The sequence below is a fragment of the Leucopleurus acutus genome, assembly GCF_964270905.1.
Source record: "Leucopleurus acutus genome assembly, chromosome: 17".
Classification (NCBI taxonomy): Eukaryota; Metazoa; Chordata; class Mammalia; order Artiodactyla; family Delphinidae; genus Leucopleurus; species Leucopleurus acutus.
The window spans coordinates 50,676,647-50,701,544 of NC_139159.1; the positions used below are offsets into that span (position 1 = coordinate 50,676,647).

At 35.5% G+C, this 24,898-nt stretch overlaps 1 protein-coding gene across 21 annotated transcripts in view; it reads left to right on the forward strand.

Annotated features, from left to right (window-relative positions):
• Positions 1 to 24,898, forward strand: part of RIMS2 (regulating synaptic membrane exocytosis 2) — a gene marked incomplete at its 5' end in the record, with an annotated part of 584,629 nt that overhangs the window by 177,925 nt on the left and 381,806 nt on the right. For all 21 annotated transcript variants that reach the window (XM_082858721.1, XM_082858710.1, XM_082858742.1 and 18 more), the window contains one exon: positions 17,921 to 18,231. In XM_082858721.1, coding sequence (XP_082714847.1) covers positions 17,921 to 18,231 — 311 coding nt within the window. The remainder of the gene's footprint in view (positions 1 to 17,920; positions 18,232 to 24,898) is intronic.

The window sequence follows — 24,898 nt, forward strand, 5'->3', positions numbered from 1 at the left end:
CTTTCATATACTGTCTGGGTATTAGTCCTGGCTGCTTAGTCAGTGCCTCTAGAGTGAATGAAATGGGCAAGAGCTTTTTTCCTTTTCCCCCCTTTTTAGGTAGTGATTGTGTATGATTGTTGTCCCTCCCGTATAATTAAAAGATATTCTTACTCTTCCCTAATACTGTTTTAAAATTAATAGAAAGGAAGAAACTGAGAGAAAGAATTTTCTTTACTCCTATGGAAAACATTTTAATTTCTCAATTTCTTATTTTTCTTTGTATATACTTACTTTTTAATAAATTATTGTGCTCTGTAGGAGCTGTGAGGGAAAGAGGTTTAATGTTTTCATCCTTATTTTAACTCAAATGTAATTAAAGTCATCTCATACAATTAAGAAACAGAATAAATACACAACTGACTCATTATGCCCAATAGATAGCCAACTCTTGAGGTGAAAGCCTGGCCTCACTTGAGCTTGAGACTTTTCTTAGGACTGGGATATGTCAAGAATGAAAGGTGATGTGAGGAAGCTATGTTATTTTCTGGTTTATCCATAAACTTACGACTTCATCTCTGTATTAAACATTACCACCAAAATTCATTTCATATGGATGCAATTTGATTTTTTATGTCTTTTTATGGCAACAAATTCTTGCTTAGTAGAGGCAATTTAGAATTATTGATAAAAAATGAAAATTTAAGTGTATTCTGTATTATATTAAAATAGTATTAATACCAAATCTACTCTTTCAAATTGCATACCACATATACCTCTGAAAAGATAAAAAAGGATAGTCTTGAAAAACTATCTCTAAAGCAAAATTACATATATTGAATCATTTTCGAGTGGTTTTCATTAAAAATGAAAGATGTATTTCCATTCTTAGAGTTCCTAAATACTGTAGCTATTGTAGTCAATACTACCACAGCCTTCTTGTTTATATTAACATGGTTGCTGTACTTGTGTGCCAATTGATAAGCATTGACAGGTGAGCATCAGAGAAACAAATTTTTTTAATTGAGAACTTTTTGCTATGTATTTAAAATATATTCCATGAATTTTAAATTCCCAAACAGTATGCAGATATTCCTTAATAGAAAGAATAGATTGAATTTTCTTGCATTTAATGATTCCGAAATATGCAATATATCAACAACACTTATTTAGAAGCTACAAATGACCAGATACTGTGCCCAGGGATTATACAACTGGATAAGACACAGTCTTTCTTTTTCATGAGCTCAATTATCTGCATTTTTAAAAAAATCTAGAAGACAGAGCCTCAAATGGATTAAGTAATTTGCCCAGAGTTCCCCAACTAAGACAAGTGTCAGATCTAGGATGATTTATCTCAGGAGTTCCCTAATGCTTATCCTTTGATTGGTTTTATCAGAATTATCTTGGGAAGCTTTAAAAAAAATTACACATTTCCACACACACTGGACTGACCAAATTAGACTAGCTAAGGGTGATCCCCAGGATGTTTATTTTTATGATATTTCTCAGATGATTCTAATGCATAGTCAAGATTAGACAACACTGATTTATCTGACTCTAAAGATCATACTTTTTAAAACTTGAAGCACTGCCTTTCTTTCAGTATTAATACACTCAGAAATCAGTATGTCATGAATCCTAGATTTCCAAAGATAGAATATGTGTGAAGAATAAAATTGTATACAGAGAGCCTGTGGATGCAACCTTTAAGCAAGAAATGATTAATAAATATGAACTTTGTTCCTGGCCTGGAGAGCCTATTTGCTCTTTGTACCTTAACTCAGAATGGCTGGGAAATGATTGAGTTAGATACTGTTTGGTTTTTTTTTTTTGGTCAAAAATGTTAAGTTTACGGGCTTCCCTGGTGGCGCAGTGGTTGAGAATCTGCCTGCTAATGCAGGGGACATGGGTTCGAGCCCTGGTCTGGGAGGATCCACATGCCCCGGAGCAGCTAGGCCCGTGAGCCACAACTACTGAGCCTGCGTGTCTGGAGCCTGTGGTCCGCAACAAGAGAGGCCGCGATAGTGAGAGGCCCGAGCACTGCAATGAAGAGTGGCCCCCGCTTGCCACAACTAGAGAAAGCCCTCGCACACAAACGAAGACCCAGCACAGCCAAAATAAATAAATTAATTAAAATTAAAAAAAAAATGTCAAGTTTACATTCTCTTTACATGTTCAGGAATATGTTTACATGAGCAGTTTACATGTTCAGGAATATGTAGCTTTTCATCTCTTTTCATAATTATCACTACTATTAGGATTGTGGGGCAGTAAAGGGAAGGAGGGGAAGAATATATATTCTTTACATACCAAGTTGGAACTCAAAATGTATTGATATCTTCTTGTAGAAACAATTTTATAAGTGGTGATTAAATAGAATCTTAGTGGGTATTATTGCATAAGCCATGCTGACTTAACCTAGATTCCTGCTGGCTTCTTAGTAGTCAGCTGGTGGGGAAGGGAAGGAAGACCTCAATAGGCAAGGCCTGGGTTATAAGGGCTTGTTGTAGAGGATGGTCACCTACAGTCTACAGGACTCTGCTCAGAAAATATTGTGCATTTTAGCTCAATAGAAGATAACTATGGATTGGAGAACTTGATTAGTCTGACGTTTGGGAGTGGAGGAGGCTGAATATTATAAGCAGTAGCTGAGACTGTAGTTCAGACATTTATCTTGAAATGTGTTTATATCAAGTCCCCAACTTAATTTTTTAAAACTTTTTACCTCATCACATATTTTTTAAGATGACATCTAACATTTTCATTGTATGTTTAAATGGTTGCAGAGTATAATTTCTAGCATATTACTAATACCGACACATCATAGTAAAACAGTTATAGCTTCTTTAAAAATATTTTCAAAATCATGTATCAGTTTGACAGCTTCCATTATTCTTAAAAAATCAAACAATGAGCAAAGTCATTTGTAACAATTGAAAGTTTTCCTTCCTTGTTTTTCCTTGAAAATGTATTTACATTCCACTTCCCTCACAATATTTTATCCCCATATATTTTTCACTAGAAATCTTTTTAAAAAATCACCTTTTTATACTTTGTTCCAATAAAAAATATATATTAAATTAAATATTTAAAATATTTCAGTGACCATAAGGCTTAAAGTTTTGAAAAATTTCTAATGGATTGAGTTTATGATAATTACCAATAGTAAATATAATAATAAACTGTCATAAAAATTATTTTAAGTTATATGTCAGCTGACCACTTATTTAGTCTATTATTAATTCACAATTGGTTAAAATAACATTAATATAAAGTTTGATTAAAAATTATTAAATAGAAATAAAATTTACTAGAAATTTATTTCTTAATGAAATGGATGGAACTGGTTTTCTTTTAAAATAAATTCATATGTGAATATTACTTATTACAGACTGAGACAGAATGCAGCATCAATTCAATTTTTATTTCTTTTATTTTTATAGATGCAAGTACTGAAGAAATTTGTTCACATTGATGACTAGAGTACATGACAAGAAATTTGTTCACATTAATGTGAATAGAGGTTTAGTTATAATGATTCATTCAATTCTTGGAACTCTTTCCAAATTATGTGACAAAAAATCTAGCTATCTACCATCAAAAGTTATTTTGAGTTATATAAGAGCTGATCATTCATTTAGGTTTTTTCTTCAGTTTGTTCAAAGCAAGGAGTTGAAAACACCAGGCTTGCAAAATGATTTGTTACCCAGTTAGTGATTCAGTCTGTCAGTTTCTGGGAGTTATACCAAAAAGGCTTTACCAAAACTTATTAATGACTATTTATTCTTATTACTTTTTCACTTAGAGGCATCTTGTTTAAACCAGTATACTAAAAATGATTTGGAAAATGTTAATTTTAGTACCTACCAATTACAATTTACAGAGATAAATTTATTTTGCATTTGCTTTAAATTATTTTTATAAATATCTTAGAACTGCATATTTAGCTTAGTTTATGGAAAATATGTAACATATGAGCTACTAGGTAAAGCTAGTCCTTGTCGTCAAACCAATTAGGCAAATGAAATTTTCTGAAAAATCTCACTTTATTTTTCAATTAAAAAAAGTTAATATTCTTGAATAATTTTAATGTGATTTCTTAAATGTGACAAAAGCTGTTTATGAGTAGACTACATTTACTCGTGTCACTTGAAAAAAAATTGAATGTTATATATTAATATTACAGTAATAATATTTCCCATTTTAATAATAGCATCTGATACTGAAATAGGGACTCAACTTTTGGCGGACAGTTTCTTTATGAATAGAAATGTTCTCAGTGAAGGGTTTAAAGTTACAGGTATTATCCATAATGCTATTTCTTGGGATTACTCACTGAATCACCTCCATTCATGGAGATCCTACGTTGCCAACTAAGCCCCAAACAACCTGAATATTGGTATTCACAGTTTTGAAATCTCGTCACCATTTGATTCCTGGGCAAGTAGCTGTGTGTTATAATTTCATCAGTTATGTTGTTTTTAGTAAAACTGGGAATGATTGGAAACATCTATAGATTAATCAGTGTGTAAGTAACATCTTCTGTCTACCACAGTTATTGTCACAATCTGCTTGCTGAAAAATGCCTCCTGAAATTTTATGACCTCTACAAAGTATGGCAGTATCTATAAAGGTTTAATAAAATTGTGCTGATGGACTTACCAGCTATCATCTTTTTAGCTATTCATTTGTGGAGCAGAATAATAACTTTTTTTTTTTGATCATATGGGACCTTCTAGTTTTAACTGTGAGCAATATTAATTTGTAAAAGTTTTCCAAAGTCAGTCTTGATTTCTACTTGTAAATTTCTAATACCTTGAGTATTATTCTTCTAACATTAACAGCTTTCTTTAAGGTTTGAATGTTTTGCAAATAAAGGATGTGTAGCAAGAGAGATGGTTTCATGCTGTTGTTTTACAATAATGTATCAAAAGCAGTCTCTCTTATGGTCTTTCTGGAGCAGTGCATTCTTTCACAGTTTGGAGTCACTTTCCCAGAAGGGGTATATATCCGAGGGCATTTTCTTATATATTCTCATAACTCCCTTCTTAACTCTGAATGGATTTTAACAAATTGCAGGTTATTAAATGGCATTAGGTTATTTTTGGGTAGCATATCACAAACAGGCATTATAAGGTATGATCTACTTTATTAGCAATTAAAATATTTTTATAAAGAACAGTGGCAATTAAAAATGATAATGTCAGTTGCTTCTTATCCTTAAATTATATTTTTTAGTATTATTGCAATCAGAATTAGATTCTTGCTATGGCTTTTTTCAAAGTTTGTTCAGCCAGTACCGTCGTTAGTCATGGATGTATAACTGTAGCATCCCTAATGTTCTCTGAACACAGAAGAAAACTCTACGCATATATGCAAGTATTGGCATTAGCTGTTGACACAACTCCATTTATATCAGTATCTCATCTACAAGTATATTGTTTGTATTATGAATATATGACAGGAAGTAGCCACATATGTCCTTCTTCTCAAGCTATTTGTCAGTTATCTATAATAAATAACTGCTATATTGAGAAACAAAGTTAAGAAAATCATGATTTCATGTATAATAAGACTGCTAGGTGAATTTGCTCATCTGCAGTTTCTATTCCATTGAGGTGATGCTAGTGTTGATTTGAAAATCTTCTCTTAGAATTGGTAACTCCAGATTATTGTCATGACAAAAAAACACATTACACTATAGTTTATTTACAACTTATCCAGTTAACAAGGTCATTAACAATATGACACAACTGGAGCCTCATTTCTGTCATCTCCTGTAAACAATAAGGATCTATATTTCAGATTCTTCTGGCTACTTTTATCTGCAAACATAGACTACTTTATGCTCTAGGGAAGTATGGGAGAAAACGAAGTTTTATTTGGTCAGAGGGATCTAAAACTTCTCCATTAAGTGTAACCTTTGCTGAGGGTTTTTGATATATAATTTTTACCAACTTAAGGAAATGCCCTTTTATTCCTACTTTGATTTTCAAGGTAAAGAGATACTAGTTTTCCTAGGAGTTAATTTAGTATTCCTAGTTTTCTAAGTTACTTTAAACCATAAAATGGTATTGAATTTTATTAAATGCTTTTCTTCATTGATTGAGATAATCATATGATGTTTCTTCTTTAATCTGTTATATTGATTGCTTAACTAGATTTTCTGCTTTTGCACTATCCTTACATTCCTGGGGTTAAATTGTGGTTGATAGTGATATAACATGTTTTTTTGTTTGTTTGTTTGTCTTGGATTTTGTCATTTAAGTTTTAGTTTATGTTTTGACTCTACCTATATGTGAATGAAATTGGTCTGTGCTTTTCTTGTCTTATGTCATAATTCATTTGCTTCGTAAAATGAGTTATATGAGTTTTGTTCTTTTTTAAATTTAGTTTTGTGAAACAATTTATGTAGGATATGAATTAATGGTCCTTTAAAAGTGTGGTAGAATTCACCTGTAAAATTGTAGCAATTGCTCTAGGTAACCTTCTGATAAGCCTTCAGCCCACCCCAGATGACACCTACAAATTGTTCCTGAACATACCAGTAGCTTCCTGCATCTCTCTGCCTAAGGGCATTTTATGGCCAAAGGAATAGGCTTAACATGAAGGAGAGGCATAGAAGTGCCAATGAGCTAGTAGATAATACCCAGCCTCCTTGCCTCTTAGTGGGATGATTCTAAGAGGGTTCCATCAAGACTAAGCTCCATTTGCCTCCAGAAATAATGTACTCTTTAATTGACTGTTTATTGGTTTTTTTTCCTTCCGTGTTTTACTTCCCCACTCTTTCACTGTACTTCTTGGTATCATTTTTCAAGTAAACAAACTACTTTGCATTCAAATCTTTGGCTTAGGATCTGATTGTGGAGAAACCCAAAACAGGAAAAACCATTTTGGCCTGAGATTTTCTGCAGAAGTATTAAAATTTTTTAAATTGAGCTATAATTCATATAACATAACATTCACCATTTTCAAGTGGCTTTTAGTATATTCACATGTTGTGCAACTATCACCATTACCTAATTCCAGAACATTTTCATCACCCTGAAGAGAAGCCCTGCGTCCATTAGCAATCACTGCCATCTCACCCAACACCCAGGAAACCAGTAATCCACTTTTTTTCCTCTATAGATTTGCCTATTCTGGACATTGTATATAAATGGATTTATGCAATATGTGGCCTTTTGTGTCTGGCTTCTTTCACTTAGTATGATGCCTTTAAGGTATCTGTGCTGTAGCAAGAATTAGTACTTCATTCCTCTTTATGCTTTAATAATATCCCATGGCATGGATTTATCATATGTTGTACATTTGCTCACCAACTGATGGACATCTAGGTTGTTTATACTTTTGGGGTATTATGAATAATGCTGTTAGGACCATATACTTACAAATTATGTGAACATATATTTTCAATTATCTTGGGTATTACTTAGTAATGAAATTGCTAGGTCATATGGTAATTCTATTTTTTAATTTTTAAAGAACTACCAAACTTTTCCACAGAGACTGTACCATTTTTTATGTGTACCATGAATGTACAAAGGTTACAATATCTCTAGATCTTCACCAGCACTTATTATTTTCTGTTTTAAAAAAACATTATATCTATCACAGGGTGTGTGAAGTTCTTTTGAGTTCATTTGCTGCCACCACTGTCCACTATAGACATGGCTGAAATCGGATGTGAACCAAGGAGTGCTAAAATAATCTGAAACATGAGACTTAGGATGGACTTCATGCAAAAAAATCTAATGTCCTAGGTCACAAACGGCTGGGGTTTGAATTCTGGCTGTATTACTTATCGGCTGGAAGACCTTTTCTATGTGACTTAACCTTTTCAATCTTCAGTTTCTTCATCCATAACTAAGGTGTAGATTAAATGAGATAACAAATATGCAAGAATTGGACGAGTGTCTAGAACATAGTGAGAACTCAGAAAGTTCTGTTCTTTGTTGTTGTTGTTAGTAGCGTCGCAATGGCAGTGGTAGTGGTTGTGGTGGTGGTGTTATTAGTAGTAGTACCAGGGTTGTGGCTAGAGCCTAGAGTTTGACTCACAGTCCAGTCTGTGCAAAGTGTGGTCTGCAGACCAGGAGGAGGAGCATCACCTGGGATGTTGTTAAAAATTCAGAATCCTTACCTCTCTGCCTCCAGACTTAGGAATCAGAACCTGCATTTTACAAGTTCCCCTTGGCGATTGGAATGCACATTACAGTTTGAGAAGCATGGGTCTAGTACATCATTTTGCTATTCTCAACTTATCCGATGCAGTTCCCACAATTTTGTTTTTAATTTTTGTAACAGTTTTTTTGCAGGACAATTGTTATACAAAAAACTGCACATATTTAATGTATACAATTTGATGGCTTTGAACGTATGCATACACCCGTGAAATCATCACCTCGATTGAGGTGATAAACATGTCCATCACCTCCAAAACAAACAAACAAACACACATACATAATTAAATGTGATCTCTCCCTCACCCACAATAAAAACCCGAGTAGTATTCTGAAATCAGTTGGGTTAGATCAAAAGTAGGACATTGATTAAACAAGTCTGGAAACCTCTGAGGTAAGCTATACATATTTTACTTTCGTTTAAATATTTAAGCAATTTTAATACATGTAAAATAATCTTAAAATACTTCGTGCATTTTGACTTTTGATTAGAAAAAATATATTTCATAATAATACTTGTATTTGGGAAATTCTTAAATGTTATTTTATTTTTTCCTTAAAGACAGTTTCATGAGGTCCATGGTATTTGGATTATAGAAATTTGCTAGGCAAACAGATTTTTTTTTGCGGTACGCGGGCCTCTCACTGTTGTGGCCTCTCCTGTTGCGGAGCATAGGCTCCGGACGCACAGGCTCAGTGGCCATGGCTCACGGGCCCAGCCGCTCTGCGGTATGTGGGATCTTCCGGGACCGGGGCACGAACCTGTGTCCTCTGCATTGGCAGGCGGACTCTCAACCACTGCGCCACCAGGAAAGCCCATAGACAAACAGATTTTAAAGAAAGTAATGTATTTACATACTTATTGTTAATATATTAATTTACTCATTCATTGAACATGTCTTGGTGTTTTCTAGGTACTTGGGATATAGCAGTGAACTAAAATAGACAAACACCTCTTATCTTTCTGGGGAGTGTATTCTAATTAGGAGATGCACACAACAAATGAGATAAATAAATATTAGAAGGTTTAAGTGCCCTGGAGAAAATGAAAATCTAGATACTTAATTTTGGGTGATGTTGGAATTTTAATTTGGATGGTCTTGAAAAATGACAGTTGAGCAGCAACTTGAAAAACTTGAAAAAGATGAGGGAGCTAGCATTGCCGATATTTAGGGGAAAAGCAGTTTAGACTGAGGTAATAGCGAATACAAAGGTCCTGTGGTAGGGGCATGCTTGACATGTTGGAAGAATAGCAAGGAAGTCAGTGTGGCTGGAGCAGAACAAGTGGGTGAGACTAGTGAGACACAAAGTTAGTGAGATTGCAGAGGACCTTCTGTAAGGACTTTGGCATTTATTCTGAGCAAAATGGGGAGTATGAAAAGATTCTGACCAAAAAAGTGACATGACGTGACTTACATTTTAAAACATTTTGAAGGTTTTGTTGTGGGATAGATTAATGAGAGTGAGAAAAGAGTGGCATCTAGGAGAACAGTTATGAGGATATTGCAATAATTTAGGCAGGCAATGGTGGTGGTGACTTAGATTAGGGTGGTTTTGCTGAAGGTGGTGAGATGTCATCTCTGTAGATATATTTTAAAAGTAGAATCAAAACGATTTTCTAGTTGAATGTATGTGGGGTATGAGAGAAAAAGATTATTCCAAGATTTTTGGCCTGAGGCAAAATGGGAGGATGGGGAATTGCCATTAACTGCTAGGAGTAAGACTGTGGATGGAGCAGTTTGGGGGTGAAGGTCTGGAATTCAGTTTTGGCTTCGTTAAGTTTGAGATGAATCAAAATACAAATGCACTGAAACTAGATAAAAGTCAGTGCTTTTAATTTTGTGCTGTGATAGAGTTATGATACAGTTTATCTTTCATAGAATAGTAAATCTCCCTTGGGTGGGCCAAGTTTGACTTCCCTTACATTGAACTGTGCTTTGAAGTAGATCAGATGACTGTATGATTAGTGATGTTATTGCCTTTTAGCAGTTACAGGAGCAAGAAGCACAATTTGCAAAAGGAAGTTCATATAGTAGTGCATGGCTTCTGGAAATTTACTTGCAAGGATCTCATATAGTTTTATCCATTAATCTTAAAGTTTTAAAGAACTTTTCTTCTCTGAATTAATGCCTCTTCCTTAAAAATTTCTCTTTCCCAAGAGTGTTCTAGTGATTTCCATGCCACCATGTTTTGTTAGTGATTTGTTACTATTTCCTCTAGTTTTACACCTCTGATTCTTTTCAATTTGGATAAAGCATTATTTTCTAACCTTCATGTAATTATGTTCTGGCCTCTCCCTATATAAGATGTCCCCTTCAGAAATTATGTCCTGTTCTCCATTTTAAATGAAACCTAGGTGAATATGCTTTATATTTTAAGAAAAATTAAACTTGCTTTCTTCCAATTTAAGCCATAATTTTACTTTAAATTTATTGAAATGATTTTATAGTTCTATAATTTATGAGTATAACTTTTAAGTTATATATGTTGGAAAAGGAAACTGTCAACTGATAGTACGTTTGTACTCTATTGAATTTTTGAGTAAGTTAACATGCAATGGAAAATAATTATTCTAATTCATACCATCACATTTTATAATGTAGAATAATGATACTCTTTCAACTCGCTTTTTAATTTTATTAAAGTTACTATATTTTTAACTGAAATTTATTTTTAGGGAAAAAAGTAGGTTAACAATGTAGTGCTAATATGCAAAGAAGCCAGTAGTCCAGATTGAACAAAGTGCTATAGCACAGACTAGTGGGCAAACTTAATAACTGCAGAAATGTTTACTTCCCTTAGAATTGCTGGATATACCTACTGCTTTAAGAATTGTCTTTTCTTTTAAAAACACTTAGAGAAATTTAAATTTAAAATGCAGTTCTAATTAAAATAAGATTTAAAAGTCAAGTATTTATTATGAAGGCAGCAGCTACTTATTCTGATAATAATCAGTGTACAATTAAATTCTCCTCAATGAGTAATTTACTTTGACAATCACTTCCCTAGTTTTTTGAATAAAATTTAATTTAGAACAGGGAGTTTATAAAATGAATCAAGTGCTTTGATGAAAAGAAAAACTAGAAACAACACTACAAAACATGTACAGCTAATTGGTTACCTTTTATGTAATCTGACTTCTTCAGTCACAGCTCTCCATAAAAAACAAAACAAAACAAAACCCTGGAAGTAAGCTGTATTGTATTTTAAAAATTATATTTGTATGCAAAATCATTAATTAGTTCTCAGTTAACTAATATACTTATGGTAAATACACATTTCCTTTTAGCGTGATTATGAGTATCAGTAAATGTTTTCACTAGTCCAATTAACCTTAACTGGTTCTCTCTTTTTTATTTTGAAATATTTCAAACATGTCGGGAAGTTTAGAGACTACCGAGCAGTTATACAAATCTTAACATTTTGCCATCTTTTTAGTATTTTTCTTTGTTTTTTTTAGAGATAGAGCAGTTATCTCGAATACTTATCATTCTACATGTTTTTATTTGTAGTTTAGCTTAATATCTAAACACTGCTAAACCATATATAGTATTATTTTACAAGGTTTTAAACTTTATATTATGGATCATACTATATATTTTTTTCTGAAACTTGCTTTCTTTAACTCTATATTTTGAGAGTTATCTCAAAATTTAGATTCATCTAAATCTAATTCACTCATTTGACTGCTGAATATAATTCTTCTGCATGAATATGTTAGTTTATCCACTGATTTAGGTTATCTAATATTTTTTCCTAGTAGAGGTGGTGCTCAATGAACATCCCTGTTCATGTCTTCTTGTAATTTCTCTAGGGTAGAAGTAACATTTCTGGATCATAGAGTATATAAGTAGCCATTTTCAGTTTCACTAGATATTGCACAATGGATCTCCAAACTGTTTTGCAGTCCTGGGAGGAATGTTTCTGAGTACTGGCTCCTCTACTTCCTCTGAAATGCTTGGTGTTGTCAGACTTTTTTTTTTTTTTTTTGAAAGGCAGACTGCCACGTGCAGCGCCTCATTTGGATGTGTCTGGAGTCTTGGAAGCTTGACTACCCTACGTTCTCCTACAAATGGACCTTGAGAGCTTGTTTGGAGGTTCTAGCAGGGGAGCGCAGCTACTCGTATACCCTTGACCGAAGAACGGTCCTCCTCTATCGGGGAAGGTCGTCCTCTTCGACTGAGCGCGCAGCTTCGGGAGGGACGCACATGGAGCGGTGAGGGAGGAAGGGGACACCCGCCTAGCCAGCCAGATCAGCCGAATCAACCCTGGCGATCAATGGGGTGACAGATGTCGCAGCCAGATCGCCCTCACATCCTGTCAGACTTTTAAATGTTGTCAAACTAATGGGAGTGAAATAGTAAATAATTTTTTAAAATTTGTAATTTTTCACTGATAAGATTAAGCTCCTTTTCATTTGTTTATTGGCCAGTTGGGGTTCTCTATGGAATTGTATATTCATTTCTTGACCTATTATTTTGCTGTGATGTTTGTCTTTTTCTTATTGAACTATGGAAGTTCCTCATATATTCTGAATGCATATCCTGTATAAACTGTATACATTGCAGTAAAACCTCTCTCAGATTGTGGTTTCTTCTTTTACTTTATCTTATTATATTACTATTCAAAAATGTTTAAACATTTTAATATAGTAAATTTTAGTTTGTGCTTTTTGTATTTGAGTTAAAAATATTTTGCTTCTTGACATTTGTTCTAAAAGTTTGGAAGTTTTGTCTTTCATGTTTCAGTGTTTAATCCATTTGGAACAGATTTTTGTATATGGTGTGAGGTGTGAATCTATTTTTTTCCCCATTATGGACAGCCAGTTGTCTTGGCTATATTAATTTAATAGTGTGTCCTTTCTCCACTGGTTTGTAATGTGATCACTGGTATATGTGAGAGTCTGTTTCTAGAGCCTCTAGTATGCTCCATGTTCTATTTAGCACTTCTCTACTAATACCACACTGTCTTAATTTCTGTCACTTTATAATAAGTAGAGCAAGTCCACCTTAAATTGTTACTTATCTTCAGAATTATCTAGATTTTCCTATCTTTGGCTCTTCCATATTCATTTCAGAATTAGCTTGATAAATTCTATGAAAAACATGGTAGGAGTCTGATTAAAATTGCACTGAACGTTATAGATTTAATTCGGGAGACTGACATCCTGGTGGTATTTGGTCTTCTTATTGCAACAGAGTATATCTTTCCATTTATGTAAGTCTTCTTTTAGACTCTTGTATACTAATTTTCTTTGAAACAGGTATCTTTAAAATTTTTTAATTAAATGTTTATGATTGGTTATTAGTGGTGTACTGAAATGCTGTTTATCTTTGTCCATCTTTGATCTAGGAAACTTATGGAGCTCTCTTATTACTTCTAATATGTTGTCTGTAGATTTTCTTGGATTTTTATGTCATAATCAAATGGTATTCACAATCATATAGTGTTTAGATAAGGACAGTTTTATTTCATCCTTCTTGTCTCGTGTGTGTGAGATTTACTAATAAGCTAGTGCCTCCAGGACAGTGTTGAATAGAAATGATGATACTTGGAATCCTTAGCTCATTCCTGACTTAAAGGGAAATGCTCTTACTTTTCATCTTTAAGTATAAAATAGGATATAAGTTTTTGTAGATACCCTTTATCAGGCTTAAGCATTGCTTTTCTATTTGCTAGATTTTATTTTCACATGAATGAGTCTTACATTTTATGAATGCTGAATGGTTTTTCCGTATCAGTATGACTACTTTTTTTCTATTTTAATCTATTAATGTGGTGAATTACATTGGTATATTTTCTAATATTAAACTATTCTTGTTATAATCTTCCCTTTGTCATGATAGGTTCTTTTTGTTCTTTATCATATATATTTGCTGTATGAAATTTAACATTTGATTTTAAGATCAATGCATCCATTTTTATTTGTGCTGTTGGCCTATAATTCTACTTTTATATTGTCTGTGGTAGGCCGAAAATGGCCCCTCAAAAAAATATCCATGCCCTAATCCCTGAACCTGTGAATAACCTTATATAGCAAAACAAACAAACAATCTGTGCAGATGTCATTATGTTAAGAATCTTGAGATGGGGAGATTATCTGTCTAGGCCCTTAATATAATCATTTGTATCCTTATAAGAGGGAGATTACACACACACACAGAGAAGATGATGTGAGGTTGTAGCAGAGAGAGATCTGAAGATGCTGTCCCTGAAGATTGGATTGACGTGGCCACAAGCCAAAGAATGCTTGTAGCCATCAGAAGCTGACTGCCAGAAGAGGCAAAGAACTGATTTCCCCTAGAGCCTCTTGAATGAGCATGACCCTGTTGATACCTTGATTTTGGCCCATTGATACTGAATTTGAATTCAGACTTTGGTCTTCAGCATTGTGAGAGAATATATTTCTGTTGTTTTAGACCATCAGTTTGTGGTAATTTGTTACAGCAGCCATAGGAAACTAATTACTGCCCTTTTCTGATTTTGCCATTAAAATCTTTCTAGTCTTATAAATTGCATTGGGAACCTTACCTTTTTTTTTCCCCCCTTTCTATAATAGTTTGAAAAAGTTTGGGATTATCTGTTTTTTCAGTGTTTAGTAGGAGTCAAATGTAAAACCATTTAGACAACGCATTGCATTGTGTCTTCGTGGCTGCGCGCGGGCTTCCTCTAGTTGCAGCAAGCTGGGGCTACTCTTTGTTGCGGTGCGCAGGCGTCTCATTGCAGTGCTTCTCTTCTTGCGGAGCGTGGGCTCTAGGCGCACGGGCTTCATTAGTTGTGGCACGCGGGCTAAATAGTTGTGGCTCACAGGCTTTGTTGCTCTGCAACATGTGGGATCTTCCTGGACCAGGGCTTGAACCCATGTCCCCTGCATTGGCAGGTGGATTCTTAACCACTGTGCCACCAGGGAAGCCCTGTGGACCAATTTTTTTCAAGTCCTTATTGAATTTGTTACAATATTGCTTCTGTTTTATGTTTTGGTTTTTTGGCTGCGAGGCATGTGGGATCTTAGCTCCTCGACCAGGGATCGAACCCTCACCCCCTGCATTGGAAGGCGAAGTCCTAACCACTGGACCACCAGGGAAGTCCCAAATATTGGCATATTTAGAACTGAAAATAATAATACCTTATAATTTTGAATCCTCTATGTCTTTGTATTCTTGGGGCCTAGATGTTTTTTGATAAATGATGACCAGCCACACTAATAGGCTCTAACCATGGTGATTTACAGGCATGTATATTTCTAAGATATTTTTAACAGCATTCATCATAAGATACATTTGCTGGTTAACTTAATTGGTTAAAGGGTTCCATTAACAAAAGTCCTGCTATTATATTCCCAAATTAGTTAAATTATTTTCCATGGACACAGACTTTACCTCTAATAGATGTTAATTATTTCACAGCCAACTAGTAAAAAGTCATCTCATAGCATGTGTATGAGTTTGTAAGGTATCCTGCAGTATCATCAATTTACAAGGTGCAATGTGTGTAAAGGTTTTCAGCTGAAAGTGTCAGTCCCTGTACTAATTTAAGTGAGTGAATTTAGGCTTCCTAAGCTTTAAAGATTAATAAGCTCTTAATCCAAGAGTAGGAGGAGATAGTAAGAGAAGGGTAATTTGTTGTTAGGATATAAGGATTACTAGAAGCCAGCAGTTTAGGAGGGCACATAGGATCTAGTCTGAAAAAGAGCAACCAATGTGGATAGCTCAGAGAGTATGGGAAGGGTATTAATACACAGAGAGTCAGACATCATCCTTCACACTTACAGTCATTTATCTTATATTAATATCTATTAGGTGTTAACAGATGAGGAAAACTAAGCCCATAATGCTTCCAAGTCTTTTTTTCATTTTGTGCTATATGGAAATGATGCTATTTGTACAATGAGTAATTTGTTTAAAATAAAGCAGAAAAGTTGAAATTCAAATTTAATTTATTTTAACAATATTTTCTGGTTCTATATTTAGTGCGCCTTTCACTTTTAAAAGATATCGACAATACCTATAATTGCCACAAGATGGCATTGAAAGGCTGAAGATCTTGGTTGAAATTTGATTTTTGAGATGAGTTAGATATGTTTATATTTTGTATGTATTCAAACCAAAAGAAATTTGGACTATGATTTTTTTTTTAAAATTTGAGTGAGATTTCGGTATTTTAATATCAAAAATACTTTCTTATTTACTTTTAAAAATAAGATAGTCACAGAAATTGATGTTATTGCTGACTAATTCTTTTGGAAATGGATGAAACATAAATCTTAGTGTAATAGTATAAAAAATTTTATTATAATACATCCCCCAGAAAGACTTCAAAAGAATTCAAGTTAGCAAACATTTAGAAGGTCTTACTGTTCTATAATTTATAAGGTCTTATTATGCAAATAGAAGATATAGACCTTGCCCCCAGTGAGCTTTCAATTTAGTTGGAGAAAAGAGAAATGTATATACAATTTGAAGGGAGAACAAAATAGAAAAATGATCAAGTACAGTGTTGTATGATATAAACTATACAAACAATGTGAACTGGGAATAATGAGAAGTTAAGCAAAAATTTTAAATGGTATTTTACAAAAGCATTCTCGTATCAGTTGAAAATACCATGTTGAAGTTTTCTTTTACTGCGATTTTCTATATTATAATTTATTTAAACTATGAGGAAATGTTTAGCAATCTGGAGAGCTGTGTAAGATTCAATATTTGACATATAACATAGAAAACACTTGAAATATTAACTTACCTTTTATTTCATGAATGTATGATTTTTTTTCTAATTGAAAAATATTTTTCAGAAGAAGGCAAAGGTTTTCTGGTCAAACAGATGTTAGTTTTAATATTCTTAGATTCCTGGAGTCTGAAAAACATATCTATTAAAAAATCAAGTGTAGAATGGTGGTTACCAGGGGATGGGGGGAGGGAGAAAAGGGGATTTGCTGTTTAATGGATATAGACTTTGAATTTTGCAAGATGAACATTTTGTAGATCTGTTTCACAGCAATGTGAATATACTTAATACTACTGAACTGTGCACTTAAAAATGGTTAAAATGGTACATTTTATGTTAAGTGTCCTACTAAAGTTATGAGCAATTAATAGGTTTCTATTGAGGATCAGCAATGTTCCTAGCTTTATTTTAGTCATTAGGAGCTACTCAAAAGAAATAAAAGCCCCTTCAAGAAACTGTAATATAGTTGATGATAGAAGATTAACCTAATATTAGTAGGTAATCTATTGAAGTCCAACATATACCAGGCATTGTGCCAGACGTTTTATATAAATTATTTCAATCCTCAAAACAATATAGGGGATGAATATTATTATACCTATTTCTCTATTTTATCATTAAGGAAACTAAGTTTTATAGCTATGAATGTTCAGTACCTTGTTGAAGGTTGCCAAGTTTCCAGTCTTGCAGTTGGTATTTAAACCCAAGTTTTTCTAACCTCAAAATCCATTTTCTTTGTATTATACTATGCCCCTAATTTAAATACAAAGCAATTAAAGAATATAAATAAACAACTAGTAATTTCACATTCTAGTTTGGTGTTTCTACTACCAGTAAATATTGTCAGTTTTGTCTGTTGACAAAATTAAGATATGTGATTTAATTAACAATAGCAGTTGATCAGGATTACATTTTAACTTCAGAAAGGATAACCATGTACTTTTTTTGTTAGCTTGAGTTGTTGTCTCTATTTTTATTTGCTTTTAACTTTTGGAAACACTAATTTCTTTTCCCTGTATATTCGTGTGCAGGTTATGTGGGTATGTAATTTGTGCCGAAAACAACAAGAAATCCTCACTAAATCAGGAGCATGGTTTTATAATAGTGGATCTAATACACCACAGCAACCTGATCAAAAGGTTCTCCGAGGACTGCGGAATGAGGAGGCACCTCAGGAGAAGAAAGCAAAACTGCATGAGCAGGCCCCGTTCCAAGGACCCTCAGGTGACTTATCTGTACCTGCAGTGGAGAAAAGTCGATCTCATGGGCTCACAAGACAGGATTCTATTAAAAATGGGTCAGGAGTGAAGCACCAAATTGCCAGTGACGTAGCTTCAGACAGGTAAACATTTTGCTTAATCTTTAGGTAAACATTATTTTTAATCTTCATTCCAAACAGAAATAAAAATACATGAAATGTTTAGGCAACAAATGTGTTGTCTAAATATAATGTAAATGTCCATATGTTTTATAGAAATGCTGAAAGTGATGTTCAGGACTTGAGCTATTATAGGTTTGAACAGTCTTAGGTTTGATGTGGGAGTGTCAGGTTTTTCCAGAATAAAGAAGTGAAATGAGACAGGGAACCTAGATAGGTTATGGTCACAGGAAAGACAAACTGGCATAAGAGCAAGGGGAATGAAGAAATGTTTTTTTTAAGACACTTCGGAGAGGTTCAACTGATGGGACTAACTGGGAGAGGAATTAAGAGAATGGGGAAGATTAAGGATGTCTCCAAAGGTTCTACCTTGGGTTGATGGATGAAGTGGTCTTCAAAGCAGGTAAATATTGATGAAAGGGTTTCGTGAGTTTGATTTTTCCATGGGCTAACTCTGTTATTTACTCTTTTGGCTCAGTTCTATGGGCTTCTCCATGTTCAAAGGGTTAGTCTTTTTAAAACAGTGTTTATGGTTCTTAGAGTTCCTACTTTTGGAAGGGGGATAATGAAAAGTTTTCTTGGGAAGATTATTTTTCTATACCACGTTCCTCTGCTTAAAAACAAAATCTGGTTTACACTATGTTTGTTATCTAGAATTGGCAGATACATTTACACGTGAACAAGTAGAAAGTCATGCATTTTGTGGAAAAACACATCTAAACTGTACTTATAGGATGGTGAGTCCTGAGCGTTATCGAATGCAAGTCTGTGTGCCCGATGCACAGTGAGGCCAAAAAATACCAAAACGTCAGTTTGGAGCGGAGAAAGGTATATTGCAGGGTCATGCAAGGAGACGGGTGGCTCAGGCCCCCCAAACCCCAAACTCCCCGTAAGCTTTCAGCAAAACCCTTTTATAGGAAATGTGAGGGAGGGGTGTAGTTAGTTGTCAAACTTCCTGGTGTCAGAACCTTTGTTCTTGAGGTCAGGTCATGGTCAGGTAACAATGTTCCTATAAACCTCCACCAAAATGAATGTTCTTCCCGTTCTGACAAGAAAGGGCAAAGTCCCAAGGCTCAAGTTTCTCCCTCCAGGGTCCAGGCCCTGGCTAAGAGGAGGGGGTCCCTGCGCGGGCCGTTACCCTGCCTGGGAGCGTTCATCCAGCACCCAGTCTGGGTCCTCCTGCCAGTGCCCAGGCCTGGCTGAAGAGGCAGATCTCAGCTGGTGGTGCCCTCAGGGCCGGGTTATCAGACCCTGCCCAGCCGTCATCATTGAGGGAGCCAAGTGCCCAGGACCCAGCTGGCTCTCAGGCTTTTCACTTAAACTGGAGCGAATCACTTGTAGCAAATACCTGTCAGGTGAATTCCCAGCTCGCAACAATTGTCCTTCTTTGAGAAGAGCCCCAGCCACAGAGGTGGACCTGAACTAATGATGTGCAGTGTTCTTGCAACTTACCCCTGACCTCCGGCCACCTCTTAGGGGGTTAGGCAGCTGATCTAAGCTGTACCAATTTTCAAAACTTGAATGGACAGACTGAAGCTGGTTGAAGCTGTTACCTTAGTGGCAGTGTCCATATAATGCAGGTGCTGAGGCTTCCATTGACTGGGACCCATGGAGACTGCCGCCGCCATTAGGTCAAGGCCTGGGCCCAGCCAGTGGGCGGCCATGGCAAGGGCTCTGGAACTTTGCAGGGCACAGCCCTCAGCCTGTCCTGGGCCCCCCAGCTCACCCACCAGCGTGGAGGCTGGAGGGCCTCGAGCCCTGGGGAGAAGGCCACGATCCACCGCTCACGGCACTTTCTGCCCGGAGGATCACTGCGAGGCTGACTGCTGGCAGAGCGGGACCTCTAACTGCTGTTCTAAGGCCTCGTGACGGCCACGCGCTGGCCAGGTATTAAGGGTGGAATGCTAAGGGCTGCCCGCCCGCCCCGCCCCGATTACAATTTGAAGGCGAAGAACAAATCTCTCCTTCAAAGTTAACATCAGATTTTGCTCAACACGAGTCCCTTAGTAACAAAAGTTGAGTTAGGTTTTGTGATGTAGACTCTCCTCCAACTTGAGGGCAACTGACCCCCGCCCATTTACACAGCGACAGCCCTTACCTGCCTTTCTTCGGAGCCTGGACTCTGGCTGCTGGCCTGAGGTCCGGCGCTGGGCGGGGTGGTGCTGTCCTCCAGCCGCTGTTGGCCACTTGATCAGGCTTCCCTGGCCCAACACCCTGCCAGGTGCTGGGGATGGAAAAGCTCAAGCCCCAAACCCAAACGAGGGGAGTGTTGGCCAAGAACTGGAGGGCTGTGAGCCTTCAGGTACGCAGGGTTGGGAGAGGGGCTCAGCTGAGCCCGAAGAACCTGAGCGAGGCCAGCTACCGACTGGACCGCGCCCCTGCGTCCGTGCCCCACCCCACACCAGCGTCCCAGCCTCTCCTGTGCGTGGCTTGGTGCGAGGCATACCCGCTCCTATTACGTGAGCACTCAGTTATGACAGGTAAGGTAACTGGGAGTCACTTTAGAAGGTGGCTAAAGCCATCACTCTGGTGTGTTGCTATGTCTTGGGAGAATAATAAAATGATGGCTGTGCCAGATCTTTTGAAAACTAGCAAAAGTGAAACAATGTAATCCTACCTTTGGGCAAAACAGTTGGCGATTTCATGGCTGGTGTGCTATGAACTCCTCTCAGTGCAAAATCTCAGGAACCCAGGAATTTTAAGGTTAGAGGACCATCTTAGATTGAGGACCACCTTAAGCACACAAAGATTTGAGAGCGGGTCGTTTATATGGAAGGCAATCCCAGGCACTTACCTGTAGGGAAGTGGGAAATGATCCAGTTAAGAGAAAGAATACAATATTGGATGCATTTAAGAGCAGGTAACCTCTTTCAGCAGCTGTGTCTTAATCTTACTGGGACTTTTGGGAGACCCGGTATCACGACCTCAAAGTTATCCCATATAATGGGCAAGGAGGCTGGGGATATTTATCCATAACTTTCCTTTGCTATTGGTCTAGGGCTGTTCCTGGGGTTGTTAACTCTCTAGAACTCATTGCTCAAGCATACTCCTGTGCCAGAGAAAGCACTCAGGCAGAATATTAAAAATACAGTAAGATAACATTGCTATGTGGGGAACAGTGAAGGATACGGCAACGTGGGTTAAGACAGTAGCAGTGTCTGCTACACAAGGACTTTAGAAATCAAGAAAACTTGTAAAATGGCAAGTGAAATGGTCAAGATATATGAGCTTGGGTGAAAAAAAATAGATGATAACCAATGGAGATAGGATTTTAAATGAATGAATGACAATAAAATGGATAATGGGAACAGACTCCTTCAAAAACTAGATAGCTGCATGAGATAGTTTCCTTTGGACTTTAGAGAGGTAAGTTTGGGAAGAAAAAAGGAAATACTAAAACACTGGGTCACATAATCAATTAGTAAGTTTTGGAGTGCATGTTGTCAGGAGGTTACGGATGTTAGAAATAAATACAACAAATTTTCGAGTAATTAATTCATCACTGTAGGGAAGCTAGAAGCATATCTCTAATCTTTGAAGAAGGTGGTAATAAGAACAAATATATTTCTTTCAATATTATCTCTTAATGGTTCTTTCAATGACAAACTACTAGCCTGAATAAACAGTAGAATCTGGAAGCAAGGTGTAGTAGTTCCTTTTTTTCTTTTGCCTTGTGCCTTTGACAGCTGTAACTAGTAAATGCACACTTTCATGACTCCTTGCTTTCTGAACCTAATACAAGTCAGACCAATAGCTTCTTTTGTTAATAAGAATTACTTTTAGTCAGGGAAGAAGTTAGAGCTTAATATCAGATTTGGTAGTTATGCCTAGAAAATGTAACTGGTTATAATTGTATAAAGTTTTATTTGGAAAGTACTTTCTCTTCAAGACTAATTTAATTCCCCTTATCATCAGCAAGAAAGAGCCTATGGTTTATTATTTTTTAAATGCAGATTCTATATTAATTTATTAGGCCTGTATCTTTGAACCTTTTGAATTGTTTCCCCTAGAGCAAGGGATCAGCAAACTACATCCCTGGCACCAAATCTGTGCCATCTGTCTTTTGTAAATAAAGTTTTATTGGAACACAGTCACATCTATTAGTTTACTTATTATCTATGGCTGCTTTCAGCTACCATTGTAGTTATAAGAGTTGAGTAGCTGCAAGAGACCATGTTATATGGTCTTCGTAGCCTAAAATATTTACTTTATGACCCTTTACAAAAAAATTTGCCTTTTCTTGCCCAAGAGAGTAAGTAGTTAGTTCTCTTAGTGGTGTTGAAATTTCTCCTTTCTTTGCTCATTTTCTTTTGTTACTATTTAAATTACTTCAGTTAAGCCTGTTTTCTTGTTAGCCTTACCTCCCGCTCCTCTCTCTCTCTTTCTCTCTCTCTGTCTTTGTCTCTCTCTCCCCATGTTTTTCTCCTTTCTTACCACAATGGGTCTTTCAGCAGTATTTGACTTGGACAGTAAAATGGAGCATCTCATAAAAAATATAACTCCAGTTTAAAGTATTGTTAGTAATTTGTTCTTCAATACCATTCAGAAACCAGTGGCCTGAAAAAGAGAAACTTTGGTTTAATTAAATTTAAATCTATGAACCTAGAAGTATGTTTGAGAGAAGAGTGTGTTACATTTCCTTCTTTTTAGGAGCTTTAGTTTAATCTTTAACTATATACTGCAGTGGTTTTGACCTGTTTTATGACTTTTTACTTCTCTCACAGATCTTAGCACAGTGCTTTACACATAGACCTTTAGTATTTACTGGGTGAATGAATACCAAGTTGGCTCTAGACCTTAGCTTTGAGTTAATGAGTATTTACTTAGTTCATTTATTCATAAAAATGACAAATGTTTATTATCAACTTAGGTACAAAATATTGTTAGAGATTTTCAAATATGTTTTTTTAAATTTCAAAATACGTATTGAAATAACCACTATTTTTGTTATGTGCAGTTTGTTTACCCTCTTCCTTACTATGTCCCCCAGGAGTGCCCAGTGGTTTCTCAGCCTTTAATTTACATCCATATAACCTGACGATCTTATTAAAATATAGATTTGAATTTGATAGGTCTGAGGTAGTACCCGAGAATCTGTGTTTTTAACAAACTGCCAAGTGATGCCAATACTACTTACTAGTGGAGACCAGTAGCAAAGCACAAAGGCATCTAGAGATATATTAGGGAGGGAAACACCAGTGTCCTTTAATAGCTCAGTGGCAGTTGTCCTTTGTAGCTCCGTCACTAAGAGGCATAACACTTAGTGGACCTTTGTGGTTCTTAGAGGCAACATCGTTCCACATTTGAGTGTACTGTTTTGACACATTTACTGAGTGGGGCACAGGTTGACCACATTCATGTAGGTGTAAGTATCTGACTCCTTTATTATGACATCTTGGGTTGTTGTGCCTGAGCATTTACTTATTTAAATATATTTTATTTTTTATAAATTATTTATTTTTCCTTTTATTATAGAGTTAGGAATATATATATGTCTTAAAAATTATGTGAATTCTTAGGACATTTTTTCCTCTGGATTTCCTTTTCAGGGTAGTAAAGGGGATGTTACAAAGAATTTGTTTTACAAAGAGGCATTGGCCTGGAAGAGGGCTGTGAACCACTGGGTTAGAGGATCTAAGATGGGATTTAGAGGAGGGTGGGTGAAATAGCCATTTTTAAAACAATATTATTTTGTTAAAAAATTACAGAAAAACCAAAGTAAAACTGTTCTACAACATTGAGTTGATGTTTTATACATTTGGAATTATTTAAAAGTTGGATGCTCATATTTTCCAAAGTTGAAAATTAATGAAATTTAGGAAACAGCTAATTGTTTTTTTCTTTCATGTAACATTTTACTATTTATTTATTTAGCACTTCCTGGAATGTTGGGAGAAGTTAAAAAGTAAGAAATATTATGACTAATTTGTATGGTAGAAGAGATACAAAAACTGGAAGTTAGAAGATATAGGTTCTGTTCTAACTTCTTCCCTTTACTGTTAGCATTTGTAGATGTATATCTTTTCTTTGTGTTCACTTTTCGATCTCTGAAATAGGAAAGGTGTTCTCCAAGATCTTGAAAAGACCTCCAGGTCTAAAATTATTTATGTTGTATTTTAAGGTCTTCTGCCATGGTATAAACTTGGAAGCATTCTCTTCCATTTTTTCTTCCTCTCCTATAATTGATAGTCTTGTGCTCAATTAGTAGAGGATTGTATTCATTCATATTAAACTCATTATTATAATTAGTTTATTCAACAAATATTTATTGACTTTCAGTATAGATATTACTTGTTACCACATGGCCAAATAATTTCACCATGATTCATATTTATAATTGAATATATTGGCAATATTAGGTTAAATCTTCACTAAGAACATTTTCACTGTGATCTTATAATTGTATTACTATGTAATATTTCTTATGCTATTTTCCCTACTTCCTTACTCTATCGTGAAACAAAAGTTTAAAAGTGATAGGAAAAAGTAACAGAGTTACCTGCTGTTAATGGACTATGAAGCATTTTTAAGAAGCATCACTACAAAGAAACAATATTTTATAGGCATTACAGATTCTTAAGTATTTATTTCTGCATTTTACTGCTTAAATAATGACACAATGAAAGTACTG